The sequence below is a fragment of the Amblyomma maculatum genome, chromosome 1 (assembly GCF_055883805.1).
Source record: "Amblyomma maculatum isolate TAMU_Amacu chromosome 1, ASM5588380v1, whole genome shotgun sequence".
In the NCBI taxonomy this organism is placed as follows: Eukaryota; Metazoa; Arthropoda; class Arachnida; order Ixodida; family Ixodidae; genus Amblyomma; species Amblyomma maculatum.
The window spans coordinates 337,467,739-337,492,197 of NC_139344.1; the positions used below are offsets into that span (position 1 = coordinate 337,467,739).

General features: G+C 45.8%; 1 protein-coding gene across 1 annotated transcript in view; it reads left to right on the forward strand.

Moving 5' to 3' along the window:
* Positions 1-24,445, forward strand: part of LOC146207526 (uncharacterized) — a 31,937-nt gene extending 7,492 nt beyond the window's left edge. The window contains exon 9 of the mRNA XM_084588243.1: positions 1-24,445. Within this exon, the coding sequence (XP_084444369.1) occupies positions 1-70 (70 nt within the window). The 3' untranslated portion in view covers positions 71-24,445.
* Positions 24,446-24,459: the final 14 nt, after the last annotated feature.

Genomic DNA, 24,459 nt, shown 5'->3' on the forward strand with positions numbered 1-24,459 from the left:
ATCAGCAGTGTGTGGCTTCACCATACTACCGACATCCTTGGGGCTTGCACCACGTGTGACTTCGGCATGATGTCCATGATCATCACGGATTATCTACTCTGCAATCAAGGCACCTGCATTGTAAACCATGTCGATCTTGCATATTGTTACGTGAATTGCGCGACTTATTTGTGTCGGTGGCATGGTTAGTCAGCATCTGTGTTGCTCAGTCGTTGAAAGACGGATATGAAAGTGCATATGTGCATGCAGGCTGTTCAAGTGGCTGTTCATGCATTTTTACCAATGTCAAATTGGTGCAGCTGCCAAATATGTCTTTTGCCCTAGACAAGAGAGAGAGCAGAGAGAGTTAGACACAACAGCACGTACCGACCCTAGGACTAGCCACACCCTGCAAGGCTTTCCATCGAGTTCACTCCGCAACTGAGCTCTCTGATGGAATACTATTCACAAAGGCCACCCAAACTGGTGGTCTACCAGACACTGCAGGTTCCATCGTCGCCTTCCCACCACATACTCCAACATTCTTCCATTGCAACCCCATTGAGGATGCCAAAGACTGGATTAATCACTGTGACAGTGTGACCACTGACAACGAATGGAACAACCACGATAATTTGGAGCATGAGTATTTCGCTTTTGAAAACTCTGTCGAAACCTGCTTTGGGAACCATGAGTTGACCGACCCTCATGACCTGGCTGGAATTTTTTTGCCAGCTCCTTTATGACTACGGCAGCTACAAGCAGAAAGAAAAGGCTGAACAGGCCTTCGGTGTCTGATACAGACTACCTAAAGATGTTTGTTGAGGACGTGACCAGACTTTTTCGATGCGCTGACCAGAAAATGGCCGAAGAGCGAAGAATTGCAGCTGTTTGCTAATCTTGCTTGCAATCCACCCACCACAGTTGATAAATTTGTTCATGAAGCTACCACCATGGAAAGAGCACTGCTGCAACTTCCTGCAATCAATCGTTCTGGCCTGCTATGTGAGAATAATCATGCACTATGGGATCTTGTGCACCGTATTGCTCAGAAAGAATTACACCACCATCACACTGAGCACCTCCAGGCACCTTTTGCCAACTTTTGGGGCACACTCACGAGTACTCAATGCCTGGATTCCATTGTTTTGTTTTCTCACAATTCGGCTAGATCTGGTCATTTGTTGTTTATAGTGTTTCTTAGCACAGTTGAACACTGACTGCATTTGAATGTTACTGTTCATCAATTCTTTCACTCAATGATGGTGTATTCTGTGGTGCGCTGGATGCAACCGGGGCTTCTTGAGGCTCACCAATGGTTTGTTTAACGCAAGCATAATCATGTGCTTCCTGTTTCACCCAAAGACCCTGCTCTCTGTCTGAACTCAATATGACCTTAGTTCAGGAACAGTGGTGATGACTGTTGCATTGGATTCGAGGTCAAATTGTTGACACAGACAGAGTCCCTGGAGCTTCCGAACAGCATGACGCTTGTCATAGTACTGTTTTAGCCTTCACCTGATGCCAGCATCTCTCGAGCACCGTTCCTACAGGTTTAGTGTTTCTGGCTCAAGCTGGTTTTGACAGCAAGGTGTACAGGATCGTAACCTACCCATAGGAGTAGTGCAGGGCTGTAACTCATCAGCCCAGGTGTGTTTTGCACTTCATCAAAGCTAAATACGGATCTTTTACCTTTGCTAAGCATGGTCTTGACTTTTCTTACAGCTCTCTCCAATTCTTTTGATTGCATAATGGGGACCAGAAGAGATGTGAATGAACCCGTAGAAGTCTGCAAAATGATAGAACCCTGAGCAATTAAACTGTGGACCATTGTCGGTGATCAACGCGGACGACGCGCCATGTCTGGCAAGAACTCGTGAGGTGCTCAATTATCTTTGCTGCACTTCTACCTCTGTCCTAGAGGCAGAGCTCAGTGAATCGCACCACCTAGCAGCAGAGTGGTTGATTCCGAGCTTTCCAAATAGATAATAGGTCTCCAAATTGATCTGTTGTTCAGATATCAGTTATCCAGTTGTGTCAGTCACAGTTCTTCCAGTTCATCAAAAATGAAGTGGCCAAATTAACATTATCGATGTAAAACCTGCCAAAAACTCTGAAGCCGATGTTCCATACCACATACGCCATACCTCACTCTCAAGTACCCCCCATTCGGTTGAAAATTCTATGAAGGCAACTCCTGCTTACTACCACTTCGTCCACAGTAAATTATGCCTTCATTCGCCATGTTATTGAGCTCCTCTTCTACTTTGCTCCTCATGGGAATCTGAATCCTTCTCAGAACTGTGACAACATACAAAATCGCAACATCGGTCAGATGGTGTGCTCACCTGGTTATGCAGGCAATACCAGAGAAGAGCTGCTCACGTCATGCTATAGTCCTCCGCTATGACTCTGTCGATGAAACGGACAATGCCAAGTGCCCATACCGGCAATCTAAGCAGAGGAATCCAGATGTTTGGCGGCCATGTACACCATTTCGTGAAGGCACATTTCGATTTGGGGTTTCAATCTTCCTAGAGTGTGCTGCAAACTTCGTTCAGTCTTCACAGGTCCTGTATGTTTTCTAGATGTGGCATGCCAGAGAATGAGTTGCCGACATCTGTTTCTTCGGCGTCAATCTCTATCTTGACTCGCAGGAAGTAGCCATTGACCACAAAATCTACGAAGTGTGCCAATGTTTTTCTTGGCTTGTTTCATCGCATTGATGTATCTGCTATTCTAGCTGGCTCATCACTCTTGAACAACCCCAAGAAATTTGTTTTTTTCATCGAAATTCAGCTCTTTCAAATCTGCCTCCTGGTTTTTAAACAGCTGGCGATCTCAAAAAGTCCTTTCTTGTGGCAAAATTGACACTATTCATTTCTCTGCAGCATTCCAAACATTTGAGAATCTCGTGGCCACAAAAGCTCCATGCTCGATGTGTGGTAGTGAACCTTGCACTTGACACCTTGACAGTGTCTGGCTTGATTACTCCTTACCTGCGTCGGCTCCGCTGTGACTTTCCCCTTTGACCACACTGATGCTTGGTGTTGTGATATGATTTGAGTTCAACTAGCTGTCTTTTGTCTGTGTCACTTGTGGCTTTTGAAGTTGAAAATCGCAATGAGAGTTTTGGTCCATTTCAAGTGCTTCAGAAAATGAGTGGAAGAGCAGGCACACAACTAATTGTTCACACACCAATTGTTCTTTCAAGCCATTGGGTAGCTAGCTTGAGCGCACTGCAGCAAACTCAACTGCTTCTCCCATTTCTTATTTGTGGCGATTGAAACAAATGGGCATTTCTATAAACTAAGTCATTCGTGTATGCTTGCAACTTCGCTTATATGGCTTCGAAGTTCTTGAGGTCTGCATCCGTGGCGTTAAAATATTGCAAGATTTCTCGTGCTTTTCTACCTGTGGTACAGAGCAGTGTATTTACTTGAACATTTCATCTTTCAGAGCTTTGAAATTAACTGAAGTCATTGAACTCCAGTCCAGCCAATCACTAGCGTTCGTGAAGTCTAGGGGCTGCAGAGCTTTCTCTCACGCATGCAGGGTGCTTTTCAGCTTGTGTGCGATTTTCTTTAATGTTTCAATCCTCTTTTCTTGTTGAGAGATCATAGATGAATATGACGCAGAGTTAGTATAGCTTTAGCTGTGCCAGCTCACCTTGTCCTTGTGGGCTGACTCTCTCCTTTTCGTTTTGCCTTTTACTCCTGTTTGCAGACTCGGATAGTTGTCTGCCTTTTCAATGTTCTCTTTTTTGTGTCCTTCAACCACTGACTGGTATCTGGATTTGGTATTCAATCTGCCATTGGTTTCACTGCTGGTGTCCGTCTCTTTTCGAGCTAAGCCGTCTTTCCCCGATGTTGGCTATCCTTGTTTTGTTCTTGGTCGTCCTCTGTATCCTGTCATAGTTTTCCTTGCTTTCTGGTTCTGTTGCGCCATCATGTACCAGGACTTTCTCCATATTTCTTTTTTTTTTTTCACATTCTTTGTGCCCAGTGACATGGTCTCTTTTGCAGAGTGCGCATTTCCTACCTGCACCTTCATGGCTTTCTTCTGGCTTCTAGGTGCCACAGGGTGCCACATTCTCTGCAGACTTTTGTTCCTGGAGATGAGCACGCGCACGCATCAGAACTGTCCTGGTTGCAGGCGGACCTGGAAGACCTGCCACTTCACTCCGAATACCACTTGTGATTCCACTTCAGCATGCATGACTTATGTTAATACAATCTTATCAAAAATTATCATGGCCGTCATCGCCTCGCTGGGCATTCTTGCCCAGACTATTTCTACTCCACACGTCCGATCTCTTAGATTTGCTAAACGTTCTTCTGCTGATGTTCCCGGCTCTAGACTGGGCATGACTGCCTGAAAGATATCCTCAGGTGCCGCCATATATGTTCACTTTGTACCTGACTCCTCTGATTTCAGTTGTTGTATTTGTTTCAAGACTGCAGTGGTTTCTGGTGACGGTACAATTAGTGTCATGATGGAGTCCGGTCAGATTCGGATACGAATTCTATGCTTCGACATTTTGGATGGTGTCCTCCCACTCCTTGAATGGCTTTCGCTATTACCACTGTTCATTATTAGCTTCGTTGCAAACCCTGCTTGGATGTCACAATTGGCTTTGACGTCGCTTTTTGGTAGAGGTAAATTCAAGTTATGAAAGATTTTCACAATTTGCACAATTTTCCTAGTGTCATCTCCGGCTTTCTTCTCGGTCTCGACATTTCCAAGCTGTTCCACCCTGGCCTCTGCATCCGTTTGCTTGTCCATTCTGCTTTTTTCGAGTTCTTTTTTGCTCGTGTCTATAGAACGGAATTCCAGCTGTTCATAGCTTGATTGCCTCAGTCTCCATCTATCTTGCTCAGACTGCTTGCTCCCTGTCCTTGGTGGCGACGACGTCCTCAGTCTCCTAACTCGTCGTTTTCCTCAAATCCTCGTTTGATACCACTTCGACAGTGTTTCCATTCCAGTCACCAAAGCTTGCGAGCATCTCATCAGTCAGTTCATGCCTCAGCACGGCCACCGAGGCTGCCTTTTGCTCGTGCTACTCAGTAGCAGTGCAGTTGTTCCAGTATTTACAAAATGAAAAGTCGTCAAATTGGTCTACTGTTCAGTTCATCAAAAATGGAATGGCCACATTGACATTATCAAAGCAAAAAGTGTCAAAAACCTCAAAGCCGACGTTTCATACCACTTGCGCCATACCATGCTCTCAAGTACCCCCCATTGGGTTGAAAATCCTTTTTACCAAGACAACTTCTTCTTCCTAGATGCCATTCTCAAATCGTGCCTATCACATATCTTTTGGACTGGCACTATGGGAACGCTCCTGATGGTTGGCTTTTCTACCTTGCGAATTATGCCTTGATTCTCTATGTTTTTGAGCTCCCCCGCTACTTTGCTCGTCACGGAAACTGAAATCCTTCTCAAGACTTCGACAATATATAACACTGCAACGTCGGACGGTGTGCTCCTATGGCATGCAGCCGATACCAAGAAAGAGCTGCTCATATGTCATGGAGTAGCCTGCCCCCTACAACAGCGTCAATGATGCGGACGGACAATGCCAGGCGCCCATACTGGCAATGCAAGCAGAGGAGTCGATTGCTTTGGCAACGACATACACCATTTCGTGCGGGCGCTTTCCGATTTGAGTTTTCAACTTTCCTAGAGTGTGCAGCATAGTGTCGTTGGTCCTCACAGGTCCTGCACCTTTTCTAAATGTGGTGGCATGCAAGAGAATGAGTTACCGACAACTGCTACTTCAGCACCTGTTCCGGAAATGGCCATTGATCACAGCCTCCTCGAAGTGCATTGATTCTTTCTTGGCTTCCTTCATTGCATTCATGTATCTGCTGTTATCGCTGGCATGCCGCTCTTGCAAGGAACCTGAAACATGTTGGTTTTGTTGATCTTCAGCTCATTCAACTCTGCCACCTGGTTCTTTGCACGGTAGGCAATCTCGAATTGGCCTTTCTTGTGACAAAAATGACACTATTCGTTCCTTGCAGCCACAGAAGTTCCACGCTGTGTGCTTCGTGGTGAACCTTTGAATCGACAATGTCTGGCTTGAACGCTCCTTGCTGTGACTTTCTCCCTTTAACCACAGTGAAGCCTGGTGTTTCGGTTTATGGCTTGAGTTTGGATTGCTGACTTTTCTGTTTCAGTTCTTTTGGCTTTCAAAATTACCACCGCCAAAGCGAGCTGTGGTCCATTTGAAGTGCTTCAGAAAGTGACTGATTGAGCAAGCCCATGTCTAATTATTCAGACACCAATTGTTCATTGAAATTACCAGAATCATACAGACTTGCCAGTTTGAACTCCGTCGTAGCAAGCTCGTTGGCTGCTTTTCCTACCTCCTGTTTGTGGCGATTGAAACAAACATTTCTGCGAACTACGTCATTCAAGTGCACAAAGTACGCTTGGAGCTTCGCTTATACAGCTTTGAAGTTTTTCAGCTTTGCATCCGTGGCATTAAGACGTCGCAAGATTTCTCATGCTTTTTGACCCCTAATATAGAGCAATGTTATTACTTGAATGCTTCCATCCTTCTCTCAGAATCCTGAAAAGTACTTAGTCTTCAAACTCTTCTATCCATTCCAACCAATCACGAGTGTGCGAAGTCGAACGGCTGCCAAGGGTTTTTCTCACGCATGCAGGGTGCTTCTTAGCTTTCGATTCTCATTTCTAGCGTCGAGTTCATACCTGTATGTGACGCAGCATGCCACAGCTTTGGCTGTGCCAGCTCATCTTGTCCTTTTCTTGTCCTTGTGGATTGTGTTCTCTTCTTTCTGCCTTGGGTAGTCATCTGGCTTTGCATTGCCCCTTTTTTTGCATTTCCAGGCCCTGATTGATTCAGCGTTGATTCAGCTGCAGGTGCCTTAGTCTCCTTCCTAGCTACTCCATATTTTCCTGAAGTTGGCTCTTCTCATTTTGCTCTTGGTCATCCTCTCTCTCCAGTTGTCAGTTTCGTGGTCTTCTCATAGTGTTGCACTGTGCGGTACCTTGCCTTTTTCCATCTTATTTCATGTCCTTTGTACCGGTGAGGTGGTCGTCTTCACAGTTTGTGCATTTATGGCTACCTTCAGGGTTCTGGGTGCTCCCTTCTCTGCAGACCTTTGTTCCTAGAGATGTTCATACGCCCAAATGGTGTCCCAATTGCAGGTAGATGTGCCACTGCACTCGATGAATGGCACATGCATTCTGCTCCAGCATATATGTGACTTGCCTGGGTAAAATATTGCCGTCAAAAACGATCCTGGCTGTCGTCAAATTGCTGAGCATTTTTGCCGTAACGATTTCTACTCCTTGTATCGGAACTCATAGGTTCACAAGTTCTGCTCAGTCTTGGCTATAACCTGAGCATGACCACCCAGATAACACCCTTGGGCACCACCGCACCACCGCATATGTATTCACTTTGTACCTGACTTCTGATTGCCAGTTGTCGTGTTTGCTTCAAGACCACCTCTTGTGCACTTACTATCATTATGCTGAAGCCCGGATGGATTCGAATTATGAGGCCTGTGCCGTGGCATTTTAGATGGTGCCCTCCTGCTTCTTGGATGGTCTTTTTGGCTAATACCACCGTCGAGCATTGCCAGTTCTTCATTGGCTTAGTTGCAAACCCCATTTGGGCATCGTGATGACTTCAATATCGCTCTTCAGTACAGGCGCATTCTTGTTATTAAACGTTTTTACTTTTTTTCTTGGTCGTTCTGTTGCCTTCTCAGTCTCTCTCATCTGTCCGAACACTGCCATGCTGTTGTACCCTGGCTTCTGCGACTGCTTGCTTCTCCATCCTAGCCTTTAGAGTTTTTCATTTCTGCAAATGCCTGTGTAACATCCATATGTCCCCATCTTGATTGCCTCCATGTCCATCCCTTTGGCTCAGAAAGAATTCTTGCATCCTGTCGCTGGCAAAGTCCTCAGTCTCCTGAATCATCATCTTCCATTTTCAAATCCTCGTTTGATACTACTCTGGTAGTGTTTCCATTGTCGTCGTCGTGGCTTGTCAGCATTTCTGTAGTCAGTTTGTGCCCCCTCGCAGCCACCAGGACTGCCACTTTGCAGCGGCATGGTCGATCTGGAACATTGCAAATGGATAATAGGTCACCAAATTGGCCTGCTGTTCAGATATCAGTATCCAGGTGTGCCAGTTGTCAAGTTCTTCCAGTTCATCAAAAATAGAGTGGCTACATTGGCATTGTCGAAATAAACTTGCCAGAAACTCCGAAGCTGATGTTCCATACTACGTACGCCATAACGTCCTCTCAGGTACACCCATTTGGTTGAAAATTCCATTTCCGAAGGCAACTGCTGCTTCGTAGCACTTCGTCCACAGATGGCAAGACATGTTCTGTACTCTCAAACTTGTTCATTTGTATCAAGTCGACAGAAGTGTAAATTACCTGTCATCTGAACTGGAATTATGGCACACCAGACGGTTAGCTTTTCTACCTTGCGAATTATGCCTTGTTTCTCCATGTTTATGAGCTTCATTGCTTTGCTCTTCATGGGAATCGGAATCCTTCTCAGAACTGTGACAACATACAAAATCGCAGCATCGGTCAGATGGTGTGCTCACCTGGCATGCAGCCAATACCAAAGAAGAGTTGCTCACATGTCATGCTGTAGTCCTCCGCAATGACACAGTCGATGAAACGCACAATGTGAAGCGCCCATACCGGCAATCTAAGCAGAGGAGTCCAAATGTTTGGCGGCCACATACACCATTTCGTGAAGGCACATTTCGATTTGGGGTTTCAATCTTCCTAGAGTGTGCTGCACAGCTTCGTTCGGTCTTCAGAGGTGCTGTACCTTTTCTAGATGTGGCGGCATACCAGAGAATGAGTTGCCAACACCTGTAACTTCGGCATCAATCGATCTTGACTCGCAGGAAGTAGCCATTGACCACAAAATCCACGAAGTGCGCCAATGTTTTTCTTGGCTTGTTTCATCGCATTGATGTATCTGCTATTCTCGCTGCCTCATCACTCTTGAACAACCCAAAGAAATTTGTTGGTTTCATCAAAATTCAGCTCCTTCAACTCTGCCTCCTGAGTTTTCAAAACAGCTGGCGATCTCAAAATGTTCTTTCTTGTGGCAAAATTGACACTATTTATTTGTCTGCAGCATTCCAAGCATTTGTGAATTTCGTGGCCACAAAAGCTCTATGCTCGGTGCGTAGTAGCGAACCTTGCACGTGGCACCTTGGCAATGTCTGGCTTGAATACTCCTTGCTTGCATCGGCTTGCTGTGACTTTCTCCCTTTAACTGCACTGATGCTTGGTGTTTGTGATTTGAGTTCAACTAGCTGTCTTTTTATTGTGGCCTTTGAAGTTGAAAATCACAATGTGAGTTTTGGACCATTTGAAGTGCTTCGGAAAATGACTTAGAGCAGGCCTACAACTGATTGTTCACGCACCAATTGTTCTTTCAAGCCACAGGCTAACCAGCTCGAGCAGCGCTGCAGCAAACTCGTCAACTGCATCTGCCATTTCTTATTTGTGGCGATTGAAGCAAATATTTCTATAAACTAAGTCATTCGTGCATGCTTGCAACTTCGCGTATATGGCTTCGAAGTTCTTGAGGCCTGCATCCGTGGCGTTACAATACTGGAAGATTTCTCCTACTTTTCTACCAGTGGTACAGAGCAGTGTTTTTACTTGAAAATTTTCATCTTTCAGAGCTTTGAAACATAACTGAAGTCGTCGAACTCTATTCCGGCCAATCACTAGCGTTTGTGAAGTCTAAGGGCTACAGTGCTTTCTATCACACATGCTGGGTGCTTTTCAGCTTGTGTGCAATTTCCTTTAAGGTTTCAATCCTCTTTTCTTGTTGAGAGATCATAGATGAATATGATGCAGAGTTAGCATAGCTTTCGCTGTGCCAGCTTACCTTGTCCTTGTGGGTTGTCTCTTTCCGTTTTGCCTATTACACCTGTTTGCACACTCGGATAGTCGTCTGCTCTTGCAATGTCCCCTTTATTGTATCCTCCAGCCACTGACTGGTATCTGGATTTGGTACTCAATCTGCCATTGGTTTCATTGCAGACTATTTCTACTCCACACGTCCGCATCTCTTAGATTTGCCAGAAGTTCTTCTGCTGATGTTCCCGGCTCTAGACTGTGCATGACCACCTGGAAGATGTCCTCGGGTGCCGCCATATATGTTCACTTTGTACCTGACTCCTCTGATTTCCAGTTGTCGCATTTGCTTCTAGACTGCGGCTGTCTCTGGCGACGATACAATTAGTGTCATGATGAAGTCCGGTCAGATTAGGATATGAATTCTATGCTTTGACATTTTGGATGCTGTCCTCGCACTCCTTGAATGGCTTTCCCTATTAGCGCTGTTCAGTATTAATTAGCTTCGTTGCAAACCCTGCTTGGATGTCACAATTGGCTTTGATGTCGCTTTTTGAGAGAGGTAAATTCGCGTTATGAAATTCACATTTTGCACGATTTTGCTGGTGTCATCTCCGGCTTTTTTCTCAGTACCGACATTTCCAAGCTGTTCCACCCTGGCCTCTGCATCCGTTTGCTTGTCCATTCTGCTTTTTTCGAGTTTTTTTTGCTCGTGTCCATAGAACAGGTATCCAGCTGTCCATAGCTTGATTGCCTCAGTCTCCATCTCTCTTGCTCAGACTGCTTCTTGCTCCCTGTCCTTGGTGGCAACGACGTCCTCAGTTTCCTGACTTGTTTTTCTCAAATCCTCGTTTGATACCACTCCGACAGTGCTTCCATTCCAGTCACCAGAGCTCGCGAGCATCTCATCAGTCAGTTCTTGCCTCAGCACGGCCACCGAGGCTGCCTTTTGCTCGTGCTACTCAGTAGCAGTGCAGTTGTTCCAGTATTTACGAAATGAATAGTAAGTCGTCAAATTGGTCTACTGTTCAGATTACAGTACGCAGGTGCGCAGTTCATCAAAAATGGAATGGCCACATTGACATTATCGAAGCAAAAAGTGTCAAAAACTTCAAAGCCAATGTTTCATACCACTTGCGCCATACCATGCTCTCAAGTACCCCCCATTGGATTGAAAATCCTTTTTACCAAGACAACTTCTGCTTCCTAGATGCCGTTCTCAAATCGTGCTTATCGCATGATATTTTTTGGACTGGCACTATGGGAACGCTCCAGCCAGTTGGCTTCTCTACCTTGCAAACTATGCCTTGACTCTTTGTTTTGGAGCTCCCCCCTACATCGCTCGTCATAGAAACTGAAATCCTTCTCAGGACTTTGACAACATACGACACTGCAACGTCAGACGGTGTGCTCATATGGCATGCAGCCGATACCAGGAAAGAGCTGCTCATATGCCATGGAGTAGTCTGCTGCTCACTACAACGGCGTCAGTGATGGAGACGGAAAGTGTCAGGCGCCCATACTGGCAATGCAAGCAGAGGAGTCCAAAGCTTTGGAAACCACATACACCATTTCGTTCGGGCGCTTTAACATTTGAGTTTTCTCCTAAAGTGTGCAGCATATTGTCATTCAGTCTTCACAAGTCCTGCACCTTTTCTAAATGTGACGGCATGCGAGGGAATGAGTTGAAGACAACTGCTACTTCAGCACCCGTGTCGGAAATAGCCATTGATCACAGCCTGCATGAAGTACATTGATTCTTTTTTGGCTTCCGTCATCGCATTCATTTATTGCTGGCCTGTTGCCCTTGCAAGGCACCTGAAACTTGTAGGTTTTGCTGATGTCCAGCTCATTCAACTATGCCGCCTGGTTCTTCGCACAGCAGGTCCTTTCTTGTGACAAAAATGACACTATTTGTTCCTTGCAGCCACAGAAGTTCCATGATCTGTGCTTCGTGGTGAACCTTTGAAATGTCTGGCTCGTTTGGCTTCAACACTCCTTTCTTGATTTGGCTCACTGTGACTTTCCCTTTAACCACACTGATGCCTGGTGTTTTAGCTTGTGGTTTCAGTTTGGATTGTTGAATTTTCTGTTTTAGTTCTTTTGGCTTTCAAAATTACCACCGCCAAAGCGAGCTGTGGTCCATTTGAAGTGCTTCAGAAAGTGACTGGCTGAGCAAGCCCACATCTAATTGTTCAGGCACCAATTGTTCTTTGAAATTACCGAATTCATACAGACTTGCCAGTTCGAACAGCGTCTTAGCAAGCTCGTTGGCTGCTTTTCCTACCTCCTGTTGGTGGCGATTGAAACAAGCATTTCTGCAAACTACGTCGTTCAAGTGCACAAAGTACGCTTGGAGCTTCGCTTATACGGCTTTGAAATTCTTCAGGTTTGCATCCGTGTCATTAAGGTGTCACAAGATTTCTCATTGCTTTCCGACCAATGGTACAGAGCAGTGTTCTTACTTGAATGTTTTCATCCTTCTCTCAGAATCCTGAAATGTACTTAGTCTTCAAACTCTTCAATCCATTCCAATCAATCACTGGAGTTTGTGAAGTCGAAAGGCTGCCAAGGTTTTTTCTCACGCATGCAGGGTGCTTCTTAACTCAAGTATGATTTTATCTCTGCTATCGATTCTCTCTTTTAGTGTTGAGTTCATACCTGTATGTGACATAGCTTGCACACAGCTTTGCCTGTGCCAGCTCACCTTATTTTTTTCTTGTCCTTGTGGCTCTTCTTCAAGCCTTGGGCAGCCGTCTGGCTTTGCATTGCCCCCTTTTTTTGTGTTCTCCAGCCACTGATTGATTCAGGTGCCTTAGTCTCCTTCCTAGCTACTCCATATTTTCCTGACGTTGGCACTTCACATTTTGTTCTTGGTCATCCTCTCTCTCCTGTTGTCAGTTTCGTGGTCTTCTCATGGTGTTGCACTGTGTAGTACCTTGCCTTTTTCCATCTTATTTCATGTCCTTTGTCCCGGTGAGGTGGTCATATCCACAGTTTGTGCATTTATGGCTACCTTCAGGGTTCTGGGTGCTCCCTTCTCTGCAGACCTTTGTTCCTGGAGATGGGCATACGCCCAAATGGTGTCACAATTGCAGGCAGACATGCCGCTGCACTCGATGAATGGCACATGCATTCTACTCCAGCATATATGTGACTTGCCTGGGTTGGCTGTCGTCAAATCACTGAGCATTTTTGCCTTAACGATTTCTACTCCTTGCATCGGAACTCATAGGTTCACAAGTTCTGCTCAGTCTTGGCTATAACCTGAGCACGACTCCCCAGATAACGCCCTTGGGCACCACCACATATGTATTACTTTGTACCTGACTTCTCTGATTGCCAGTTGTCATGTTTGCTTCAAGACCACCACTGGCGCACTTGCTATCATTATCCTGAAGCCCAGATGGAATCAAAATGTGAAGCCTGTGCCGTGGTATTTTGGATGGTGCCCTCCTGCTTCTTGGATGGTCTTTTTTGCTAATACCACTGTCGAGTATTGGCTTAGTTGCAAACCCCATTTGGGCATCATGATGACTTCAATATCGCTCTTCGGTACAGGCGCATTCTTGTTATTAAACGTTTTTACTTTTTTTCTTGGTCGTTCTGTTGCCTTCTCAGTCTCTCTCATCTGTCCGAACACTGCCATGCTGTTGTACCCTGGCTTCTGCGACTGCTTGCTTTTCCATCCTAGCCTTTAGAGTTTTTCATTTCTGCAAATGCCTGTGTAACATCCATATGTCCCCATCTTGATTGCCTCCATGTCCATCCCTTTGGCTCAGAAAGAATTCTTGCTTCCTGTCGCTGGCAAAGTCCTCAGTCTCCTGAATCATCATCTTCCATTTTCAAATCCTCGTTTGATACTACTCTGGTAGTGTTTCCATTGTCGTCGTCGTGGCTTGAGCATTTTTTTAGTCGGTTTGTGCCCCCTCGCAGCCGCCAGGACTGCCTATTGTTCGTGCCACCTTGCAGCGGCATGGTTGATCTGGAACTTTGCAAATGGATAATAGGTCACCAAATTGGCCTACTATTCAGATTTCAGTATCCAGGTGTGCCGGTTGTCAAGTTCTTCCAGTTCATCAAAAATAGAGTGGCTACATTGGCATTATCGAAGTAAACTTCCCAGAAACTCCGAAGCTGATGTTCCATACTACGTACGCCGTAACGTCCTCTCAGGTACACCCATTTGGTTGAAAATTCCCTTTCTGAAGGCAATTGCTGCTTATTAGCACTTCGTCCACAGATGGCAAGACATGTTCTGTACTCACAAACTTGTTCATTTGTATCGGGTCGACAAAAGTGTAAATCTCCTGTCATCTAGACTGGCACTATGGCACACCAGACAGTTGGCTTTTCTACTTTGCGAATTATGCCTTCTTTCTCCATGTTTTTGAGCTTCATTGCTTTGCTTCTGATGGGAATCTGAATCCTTCTCAGAACTGCGACAACATGCAACACCATATTATCAGTCACCTGGCATGCAGCCAATACCGGAGAAGAGCTGCTCACCTGTCATGCTGTCGTCCTCCGCTATGGACACTGCCAAGAGTCTACACGAGCAATCTGAGGGTTTGGCGGCCACGCACACCATTTCGTGACTCCACTTTCTGATTTGGGTTTTCAAGCTTCCTAGAGTGTGCAGCTCAGCATCATTAGGCCCTCACTGGTCTTGTAACTTTTCTAGATGTTGTGGCGCGCCAGGGAATGAGTTGCCGACATCTGTTATTTCGGCATTCATCTCGACCTGGCCTCACAGGAAGTAGCCATTGACCCCAAAATCCATGAAGTGCGCTGATTTTCTCTTGGCTTGCTTCATTGCATTCACGTATCTCCTATTTTTGGATGGCCCAAGAAACTTGTTGGCTTATCGAAATTCAGCTCGTTCAACTCTGCCTCCTGCTTCTTTAGACAGCTGGCGATCTCAAAATGTACTGTCTTGTGGTAATAATGATGCTATTGATTTTTCACTGCAGCATTCAGAACATTTGTGAATCTCATGGCCACAGAAACGCCATGCTTGGTGCATCGTAGCGAAACTTTCATTCTACAGTGCCTGGCTTGAACGCTCCTTGCTTGCTTCGGCTCGTTGTGACTATTTCCTTTTAACTGCACTGATGCCTGGTGTTTGAATTTGTGATTTGACTTCATCTTGCTGCCTTGGCCCTGTCTCGGTTGTTGTGGCCCTTGAAATTGCCACTCCCAATGCAAATTTTGGCCCATTTTAAGTACTTCAGAAAGTGATTGTTGGAGCATGCCCACAACTAATTGTTCCTTCAGGCCACCGAATTCACACAGACCTGCATTTCTCGTGCTTTTTTCCGTGGTACAGAGCAGTGCTTTTTACTTCAACGTGTTGGTCTTTCAGAGTCCTGAAACATTACTGAAGTCCTCGAACACTCTATTGCGGCCAGTCGCTGCCGTTTGTGAAGTCTAGGGGCTGTGGAGTTTTCTCGCATATGCAGTGTGCTTCTTAGCTCGTGTGATTTTCTCTAGGCTTTCAAATCTTTTCTAGTCAAGAGATCTTAGCTGACTATGACACGATTTAGCACAGCTTTAGCTGTGCCAGCTCACCTTGTTCCTTTCTTGTTCTTGTGGGTTGTGTTCTCTTCTTTCCGTTTTGCCTTGTCCCCCTATTTGCAGGCTCGGATAGTAATCTGCCTCTGCATTGTCCTCCTCTTTGCGTCCTCCAGCCACTGACTGGTATCTGGGGATTTGGTACTCAATCTGCCATTGGTTCGGCTGCCGGTGTCGATGTCTCTTCTGAGCAAAGCCATCATTTCTTGATGTTGGCTCTTCTTGTTTTATTCTTGGTTGTCCTCTGTATCCCGTCGCCATTTTCGTGACCTTCTGGTTATGTTGCACCATCAGGTACAAGGCCTTCTTCAATACTTTTTTGCCTTTGTCCCCAGTGATATGGCCGCCTTCGCAGAGTGCGCATTTCCTACCTGCACATTCATGGCTTTCTTCAGGCTTGTAGGTGCCGCATTTTCTGCAGACCTTTGTTCCTGGGGATGAGCATTCGTTCGAACGGTGTCCAGGTAGCAGGCAGACCTGGCAGGCCTTCCACTTCATTCAATACAGGTAGCACTTGCCTCCCTGTCCAGTATACATGACTCATCTCGGTACAATCTTGCCGTCAAAAAATAATCACGGCTGTCATTGACTCGCCAAGCGTTGTTGCCGTGATGATTTCTGCTTCTTGCGTCAAAACTCCCAAGTTTGCTAGAAGTGCTTCTGTTGACGTTTGTGGCCCTAGGCCATACACGGCAGCCCAGATAACACCTTCAGGTGCTGCCACATACATGTTCACTTTGTATTTGACTCGTCTGCCAGTTGCGATATTTGTTTCAAGACTGCCGCTGTCTCTGGTGATGGTGCAATTAGTGTTACATTTTAGTCCGCATCTTGGCATTCTGGATGATGTCACCCCACTTCTTGAATGGCTTTTGCTATTACCAGAGTTCAGTATACACTTAGTAGCAAACACTTCTTGGGCCTCGTAATGGCATTGATATCGTTCTTTGGTAGGGGTGAATTTGCATTATGAAACACTTTCATCTTTTGCTCGGTTTTCCTGGTGTTTTCTCCATGTTTCTCCTCAGTCCGGCCTTTTCGAGTTTTTCTTTTGCTCACGTCTGTAGAACGGGTATCCAGCTGTTCATATCTTCATTGCCTCTGTCTTCTTCACTCTTCATATGGCTTCTTGTTCCCTATCGTTGGTGGCGAAGAAGTCCTCAGTCTCCTGAATCGTCATTTAATACCACTCCTATACTGTTTATATTCCCGTCGCCAGAGCTTGCGAGCATCTCATCAGTCAGTTCGTGCCTCAGCACGGCCACTGAGGCCGCGCTTTGCTTGTGTTGTGCCACTTATAAGTGGCGCGGTTGTACCAGAACTTACGAACTGGATGATAAGTCGCCAGATTGGCCTACTGTTCATATTTCAGTACACAAGTGCGCAGGTCATTCAGTTCATCCAACTCTGAAAAACTCTGAAGCCAATGTTCCACGTGCACCATACCACGCTCTAAAGTATACCCATTCGGTTCAAAATACCCTTTCTCAAGGCGACTTCTATTTCCTAGATTACGTCCATAGAAAATGTTTGGGCGTGTTGGTTCATCGTTAACAAAGCAAAGCACAGAAAAAAAATACCAAGGACGAGAAGAGGACTGGACAAGTGTTCCATAGTCCATAGTTGGCAACAAATGCCATTCATGACTCTCACCCTATATGTATTAGGTTGACACATCAATGCATATCACCTGATGCCTTCTGGGCTGGCATTATGGGAGACTGTTCGCTTTGCTATCTTCTGAATTATGCCTTGATTCTCCATGTTTTCGAGCTCCTCCTTTACTTTGCTCTTCATGGAAATTGGAATCCTCAAGACTTCGACAACATACGCTACGGCATCAACAGTCAGATGGTGTGCTCATCTGGTATGCAACCAATACCAGCAAAGAGCTGCTCATGTCATGCTACAAACATGTCAATGAAACGGACAATGCCAGGCGCCCATGCTAGCAATGCAGGCAGAAGAGTGTAAAGCTTTGGTAGCTACGTACACCAGTTCGAGCACTTTTCAATTTGTGTTTTCAACCTTCCTAGAGTGTGCAGCATAAAGTTGCTCGGTCCTCACAGCTCCTGCACCTTTTCTAAATGTGGTGGCTTGCGAGCGAATGAGTTGCCGACAACTGCTACTTTAGCACCCATGTCGAAAATGGCCATTGATCACAGCCCCCACGAAGTGCATAGATTCTTTTTTGGCTTCCTTCATCGCATTCATGTTACTGCTGGCCTGCCGCTCTTGCAAGGCACCTGAAACTAGCTGGTTTTGTTGATGTTCACCTCATTCAACTCTGCCGCCTGGTTCTTTGCACGGCAGGCGATCTCGAATTGTCCTTTCTTGTGACAAAAATGACACTATTCGTTCCTTGCGGCCACAGAAGTTTCATGCTCTATGCTTCGTGGTGAAGCTTTGAGTCGACAATGTCTGGCTGGTTTGGCTTGAATGCAACTTGCTTGATTTGGCTCGCTGTGACTTTCTCCCTTTAACCACGCTGATGCCTGGTGTTTCGGTTTATGATCTGAGTTTGGCTTGCTGCCTTTTCTCCGTCCCAGTTTTTTTGGCTTTCGAAATTACCTGTTGCCAATGCGAATTGTGGTCCATTCGAAGTGCTTTAGAAAGTGATTTTGCGCACGCCCACAACTAATTGTTCATGCACAAACTGTTCTTTCAAGCCACCGAATTCACACAGACTTGCCAGTTCGAGCAGCACTGTAGCAAACCCGTCAACTGCTTCTCCCAAAGAGATTCATGTCCACAAAGTATGCTTGGAGCTTCGTTTATTGGCTTCGAAGTTCTTGAGGCCTGCATCTGGGCGTTAAAATATTGCAAAATTTCTCTCCTCGACCAGTGGTACAGAGCAGTGTTCTTGCTTGAACATTTCCATCCTACTTTCCAAGTCCTGAAGTGCAGCTGAAGTCCTCAAATTCTTCTATCCATTCCAGCCAATCACTGGAGTTTGTGAAGTACAAAGGCTGCAAAGGTTTTTTTTCTCACGTGTGCAAGGTCTTAGCTCATGTATGATTTTCTCTGCTTTCATTTTTCTTTCTACCTCAATGCAACGCAGCATACCATAGCTTTGGCTGTGCCAGCTCACCTGATTCTTTTGCAGCTTGTGTTTTCTTCTTTCTGCCTTGCCTTCTCTCTGCAGGCTGGGTGCTCACCTGGCTTTACATTGCCCTCTTTTTTGCATTCTCCAGCCATTGACAGATTTGGTTTTTTTCCATCATTGGTCGAGCTGCAGGTGTCTTCGTCTTCTTCTGAGCTAAACCATATTTTCCTGATGCTAGCTATTCTTATTTTGTTCTTGTTCACCCTCTGTTTCTTGTTGTCAGTTCGTGGTCTTCTCGTTGTGTTCCACCGTGGTAACTGGCCTTTTTCCATCTTATTTCATGTGCTTTGTCCCGGTGAGATGGTCTCCTTCGCAGTGTGTGCTTTTATGGTTTTCTTCAGGGTTCTGGGTGCTGCATTCTCTGCAAACCTTCGTTCCTGGGGATGGGCATACGTTTGAAGGTGTCCAGATTGCAGGTAGATGTGCTGCTTCACTGGATGGATAGCACTTGCATTCCTCTCCAGCATACATGACTTGCCTGGGTAAAACCTTGCTGCCAAAAAATGATCCTGGCTGTCGACACGCTTGGCATTTTTGCTGCAACGATTTCTACTTGCATCTGAACATTTAGGTTTACAAAAAGTTTTTCTGTTCAGTCTTGACTATAGCCTGTGCACGACCCCCGGATGATGTCCTCAGGCATGTGTGTTCACTTTGTACCCGGCTCCTCTGATTGTCAGTTGTCGTATTTGCTTCAAGACCACCGCTGGTGCACTTACTATCATGTTGGAGCTCGGTCAGATACGAATTACGAAGTCAGTGCCTTGGCATTTTAGATGGTTCTTCTCTTGCTATTACCATCGTTGAGTATTGGCTAAGTTGCTAACCGCTCTTGGGCATCATCATGACTTTGTCACTCTTCTTGTCATTAAACATTTTGATCGTTTCCTTGGTCCGGCCATTTCCATGCTGTTGCACCCTGGCTTCTGAGACTGCTGGCTTCTCCACTCTGGTTTTTTCAAGTTGATCTTTTTTGCACAACTCTGTTACCAGTATCCACTTGTCCATGTCTTCATTGCCTCAGTGTCTATTCCTTTAGCTCGGACTGAATCCTAGCTCCCTGTTGTTGGCAAAGTCCTTAGTCTCCTGAATCATCGTTTTCAAATCCTCGTTTGATGCTACTCCAGTAGTGTTTCCATTCCCATCATTGGGGTTTGCGAGAATCTCGTTATTCGGTTCGTGCCCCGGCGCGGCTGCCGAGACCAGAGGCCACCCTTTGTTCGTACCACTTAGCAGCGCGTTCTTTATCCGAAACTTTCCAAAAAAATAATAGACTTCCAAATTGGTCTAGCGTTCAGATTTCAGTGTCCAGGTGTACTGGTCATCAAGTTCTTCCAGTTCATCACAAATAAAGTGGCCACATTGACATTATCGAAATAAAACTTGCAAAATCGTAGGAGCCAATGCTCCATACAACATGCACCATGCCACTCTCAGTGCCCTATGTTCAGTTGAAAATTCCCTTTCACAAAGCAACTGCTGCTTCCTAGTACTTCGTCCACAGTTGGAAAAACATGTTCTCTATTCAAAAATTTACTCATACCTGTCAAGTCAATATATGAGCGTACATCACCTGATAACTTCTGGATTGGCACTATGGGAACTATGATCTAATTACCAAGTTTTTGAGCTCATTCTTTAATTTGCTCGTCATAGGAATCAGAATCCTTCCCAGGACTTCGACAACATACAATACCGCATCTTCAGTCAGATGGTGTGCTCACCATCCGATAACAAAGCTGTTTGTCATGCTGCAGTCCTTCGCTCACTATGACTGTCGATAAAATGGTCAGTGCCAAGCGCCTACACCATCAATCCAAGCGGTGACGGCCACGGAGGTCATTTCTTGAGGATACGAAGAAGTGCAGATTCTTCCTTAGCTTTCTTCGTTGCATTTATGTATCTGCTGTTCATTCTCACTTGCCGCTCTTGAACGGTATCAGAAACTTTATTTCGACATTCAATCATGCATTCAACTCGTTCAACCTTTGTCTGCTCATTTACATGGCAGGACATCTCGCCTTTCTTGTGACAAAAATGACACCATTCCTCGCAATCATAGAAGTTCCATGCTCTGTGCTTGATAACGAACCGTTCACTCTAAAAAGACTGGCTTGAATTTTCCTTGCTTGCTTTGGCTCACTGTGGTTGATGCCCGGTGTTTCGGTTTGAGGTTTGCTTCAGGAAGTGACTGGTTGACTAGGCCTAGAAAAAATTGTTCATGCACCAATTGTTCTTTGAAGTCACCAAATTAACACTGAATTGTCAGTTCATGCAGCGCCGTATCAAGCTTGTCGACTGTTTCTCCCACCTCTTGTGTGCGGCTATTGAAACAAACTTTCATATAAAGGCAAAGTAGGCTTGGAGCTTTTCTTTTACAGCTTTGAAGTGAGTTCTTCATTCGTGGCATTAAGAGACTAAGATTTCTCATTCTTTTTGATCTATGGTATAGAGCAGTGTTCTTGCTTGAACGTTTACATCCTTCTCCCACGTCCTGAAGCGTAGATGAAGTCCTCAAACTCTTCAATCCATTCCAGCCAATCCCTGGAGTTTGTGAAGTCAAAGGGCTGCAGACGTTAAGGCTTGTCATCGCATTATGTGAGGATTTTCTCTTGTCCTTCTGCGGTTCTTATTTTCTTCCTTTGCTGCTCTTCTTCAACAGCATCCGTACGCTGCTGGCCCTCGGGTAACTGCAGCCCGACGTTCGACACCATGTCACGCAGAGCATCAAGACCAAGAATGACTTTATTCTATTCCGCACATATAGTTGGGTGATGTCCACGTCACTCCCGCTCGTGGGGACCTCTGGCAGGCAGCCTACTGTTTAAACCGTGGTTGACTCCTCGACATTTTACAACAAAGCGTCAGTGTCCTCAGAGCCAGCCAGGCACAGGTGTCCCAGTCCGTATCGGAAAATTAAGAACAGTGACCTGTGGGGTACGGCCGCTGTTAATAGCACTTTCAAACATCGTCGGCCAACACTGAGTACTGCCAAAGCCAAAATCGCACCAACACCGAAATCGTTTCTGTTGACTTGTCAGTTTGTGTCGACGGTCATGCGGTGAGTGTCCTTGCGGACACGGGTGCAGAAGCATATCCTTGCTCCATAGGAAGCAAATTTGTGCAGCCCAAGGTATTGTTGCCCTTCATGATGAGACTACTCCCCTCCTCATCACAAACTTCAGTTGGGACCCCCAGTGCGATTGCTTATTTCTATGAAATTAATGCTCCCAAGTACCCTGATATGTGTGTGTGTGTGTGTGTGTGATTTCTGCCGATGCTCAAAGTCAGGTGCCTCCTCTCAGTGAAACATGAAGTTGTCAACGCCAGAAAAGTCGAGCCTTCTGGCCATTCTGCAATCATTCGCGGACTGTTTTGTCCAGTCTTCAAAAGTCATCCAGACGGCAACCACCAAGCATCGCATTAAAACAGACATTGGTTGGTTGAAGGTTTATTTCCACAACTGGTGTTGCGAGGACAGCCAGGGAAAAAGCTGTATAAACAGCTTGAGCGACTTGTGAAGAAACACCCCTACAGAGCGACTTCAACAGAAACAGATGTGATTCACCATCATATTCAGCAGATGCTTGACGATGGTATCGTACAGCCCTCAACAAGTCCTTGGGCATCTGCCATTGAGCTATTGTACGTGACGAAAAAGACATCTATCCCCTTCCACGGATTCATGATTTTTTGGACTGTTTTCACCATGTATGGTACTTTTCATCCGTGGACTTCCAGCTGGCTTATATGAATTCAGGGTGCTTGTATTCTGGCTGCTCTTCATGAGCCACGTTCCACTGATGGATATTGTGCTCTCCACCCTCAACTGGCAAGCTTGCCTCAGTTATTAGATGGGTTTTTTTAGATGTTTCAAGAGCACCACAACTGTGCCATCTTCCAAGCTATCTGTTACGCTGGTTTGTCCCTTAAGCAGGAGAAATGTCACTTTGCTTCCGACGGGATGAAATTTCTAGGCCACCTTGTTAGCTCTGATGGCACTCGTCCTGACCCTGAGGAGACTGCAATTGTGGCAGCATTTCCCATTTCTGACACCAACTGATGAGCACTTGCTGTGCGGACTTTTGAGCCTAGTGCATACTATCGGCGCTTTGTAGCTCATTTTTTTTCAAGATCGCTGAGCTATTCAGTTCTCATCAAGGAAAGAACAAGATGCATTTACCAACATCCAAAGATGTCTAGTCATCGCCGTTATTGGGTCACGCTGACAAGGATGCGGCCACGCAAGTCCACACAAACGCGAGGAATGTTGGTCATGGAGCCGTCCTAGTATAATGGCATAATGACCCCAAGCGCGTCATCGCCTGCTCAAATCACACCCTCTTTTGCACTGAAAAGAATTATCCCACCATGTGAAAGGAATGTCTTGCAGAGGTGTAGGCACTCGCCAAATTTCGGACATACCTTTTCGGAAAACCATTCACGGTTGTCAGTGACCGTCATTCCCTTTGTTGGTTGGCAAATCTCAAGGACCCTTCTGGACGTGCAGTGTGTGATGTTACTGTTCTGAACAAGTATGACCAAAAGCACGGCAACGCTGACTCCCTCATGTGCTCTAGTACCATCCGACCTGGCTGATGCTGGCCTGGACGATGACTCATTCCTTGGTGCTGTAACCAAGTCTATCATTGTTAAGCTGCAACGAGAACTTGCGCTATGCCTGCTCATTGATCGCAACAACCTAGTCATTCCTCGTGTGCTCTGCTGTCCTCACTTTTCCTGCAAAACAACCTCCTGTACAAATATACTTTTGCAAACTTGAGCCCATGTACCTATTAGTCATACCTGTTGCACCAAATTCCTGCCCGCCTGTCATGACTGCTAGTTTCCTCCGCCCTGTCGATCTGCCAAAATCTGTTTTCAGCCATTCAGAATGAACTTGTTGGGGTTATTTCCTAAATCATCTCTGGGGCACAGGTGGACTGTTCAAAACAAAGGCCCTCCAGCGAGGCACTGCTGCTGATACAGCTGTTTTTTGTAAACAACAAGCTTTGCTATGGCACTCCGGCTGTTGTTATCACAGACTGTGGAACCGTATTTAATGCACAGCTAGTGCAAGAAGTTAGTAGTTCCGTTGTACCGAAGTAGTTCCGATGTATGTGGATGTCCACATACATGGACGCCGACCACAAAAACTGGTATGCTGTTCTTCCCTAAGTCCTGTTCGCATATAGCACTGTAGAGCAGGAAACTACCGGCTGCATGCCATTCCGCCTTGCTCGTGGATGTGATGCGACAAGAATATTAGACACAATTCTACTGCCGAAAAAAATGCATGCTGAAGAAGCCTGCCAGCTTGCCAGACTTTGCATTCATCAGCCACAAAGCTCTGATGCTCAGCGATACAGCCACCATCACCGGAATGTCTAACATCATCGAAGTGACCAGGTCTTGGTATAGACCAGCATACATCAGCGAGGTTTCTCTGGAAAACTTATATGCCACTATTTGGGCCCCTCCAAGGTGCTCTGCTGAGTTATTGCCATGGATTACAAAGCCCTTCCTGAATGCCAGTCTGCTCATCAAATAGTGCATGTCAGTAGACTGACGCCTTATAACTCGCATTAGGTGCGGTGTTCGCGCATTCAGCTCTTTGCTGTTTTTGTGCACCCTTGCTTCAATTTAGAAGTGGGATGATTCTCCTCCTTGGGAGAAGGATAATGCATTGCACAACTTGTGTCAGCGGCATAAGTGTTGTTCTCTCGTGGAAAGATGAAGAGGTCGAAGTGCATGTGTTCGTGCAGGCTGCCGAACTGGTTGTTGATGTGCTGGTGTGCAGTTTCTGAAATAAAGTATGATCTGCCCTTATTTACAAGAATTTCCACAACCTGAACTGTGCCAATAAATACATACAACCCATGCACCCCTGTATTATGAGTTCTTGCTGTCACCACT